The sequence below is a fragment of the Nestor notabilis genome, unplaced genomic scaffold, assembly GCF_000696875.1.
Source record: "Nestor notabilis isolate BGI_N333 unplaced genomic scaffold, ASM69687v1 scaffold14837, whole genome shotgun sequence".
In the NCBI taxonomy this organism is placed as follows: domain Eukaryota; kingdom Metazoa; phylum Chordata; class Aves; order Psittaciformes; family Psittacidae; genus Nestor; species Nestor notabilis.
In genome coordinates, this window is record NW_009936278.1 from 16,945 (window position 1) to 18,351 (window position 1,407).

The following is a 1,407-nucleotide window of genomic DNA, read 5'->3' on the forward strand; positions in this document are numbered from 1 at the left end:
GAAAGAGAGTCATGGAATCAGCTAGGTGGGAAAAGACCTTTAGGATCATCAAGTTCAACTGTTCCCCAGCACTGCCAAGGCCACCACTAACCCAGGACACTAAGATTGTTGTAGAGAGAGACAGGGTCCCCCCGAGCCTTCCCTTCTCCCGACTAAGTCCCTCAGCTGTTCCTCATCACACTGGTGCTATTCTTGTGCAGAAGAGCCTCTGCTTCCTCAGCAACTGGAAGATGCCATCGGTAACAGACACCCCCTCTTCGCAGAGAAGCACCACACATGCTTTGTGCTTGTAAGCTTGAACAAAGCCTGTGGCCATAGAAAAGAGAAGTGCTGTTAGAGCTACTGCACCTTACAGCTGAGTGGCAGATCACCGTCCTCCTCCTCCAGCCTTCTCCCACAGAAAAGCTGCTCAGGAGATCCATGCTGTCCACGGTCCGATGGATCAGGTACCTGAGGCGACTGGACAGGGGAGGGAACAGGAGCACGCTGAAAGGAGAGAGGGGGGTCCAGGGCATCAGCACCTTGTAGGAAGGCACAGGACAGGAACACAGCAAGAATTCATCATTCCCTCTTCCCCAGGTCATTCCCAGTGCAGGGTTAAAATCCAAGCCCAAAAGCCAAGCAGGACTTTCTGACATTAAAGAGCCCAAATCCCCTCCCCATTCTGGATGTCTACATGAGCTTGCTTTGCATGCAGCAGCGGGAGCACATGGTCTGTGCCTGGGACACCCGGTCCTGCCTGTGTCCTTGCTGGGAACGGTGGTGGGACATCCCCAGCACAACCTCCTGGTCCCATTCCACCCAGTCTGAGTGTGCTCCAGAAACCAGCAGCTGCGACAACGACTGGACGAGAGCACACACCCCGTTTGATTCCACTGCATTTAAACACCTTCTTACAACTCCAGTTCCACCCCTGAGCATTTCACAGTGGCTGCCCCATCCCCGGCAGTGTTCAAGGCCAGGTTGGACACAGGGGCTTGGAGCAACCTGCTCTAGTGGAAGGTGTCCCTGCCCGGGGTTGACTAACAAGCCAGGCCAGGCTCTGGCTGGTGCAAAAGCCACCAGTGTCCAAACCAACGCTGCCTGAAGGTGTGTTCATAGAGAAGGGCACAGGCCACAGCTCCCGTGGGGGTCCTCGGCCTGCAGGGATGCTCCGAGCCAGGCTCCAAACCCTTCTGCACGACCCAGGAGCGTTTTCACCCTGGGAGAACCAGCGCAAGACCCACGACACGAGTCCCCACGTGCTGCTGCGACGTGTGCCCTCGGCCGGGGCTGCACCAGAGGGTCCCCCGCGGCACAGACCCACCTGTGGAGCTGCCCCTGCAGCACGAAGTGCTCCAGCTCCTCCGTGATCCTGCCCACGAACTCATCCTCGTTGGGCGAGAGGAAAACCCCGTCCATGCAGCG

At 57.5% G+C, this 1,407-nt stretch overlaps 1 protein-coding gene across 1 annotated transcript in view; it reads right to left on the minus strand.

The window, feature by feature from the left end:
* Positions 1-1,401, minus strand: part of R3HCC1 (R3H domain and coiled-coil containing 1) — a 7,332-nt gene extending 5,931 nt beyond the window's left edge. The window contains exons 1-2 of the mRNA XM_010018268.1: positions 1,307-1,401; positions 307-486 (exon numbers count right to left, since the gene is read on the minus strand). Of these exons, the coding sequence (XP_010016570.1) occupies positions 307-486; positions 1,307-1,401 (275 nt within the window). The remainder of the gene's footprint in view (positions 1-306; positions 487-1,306) is intronic.
* Between the last annotated feature and the right edge of the window lie 6 nt (positions 1,402-1,407).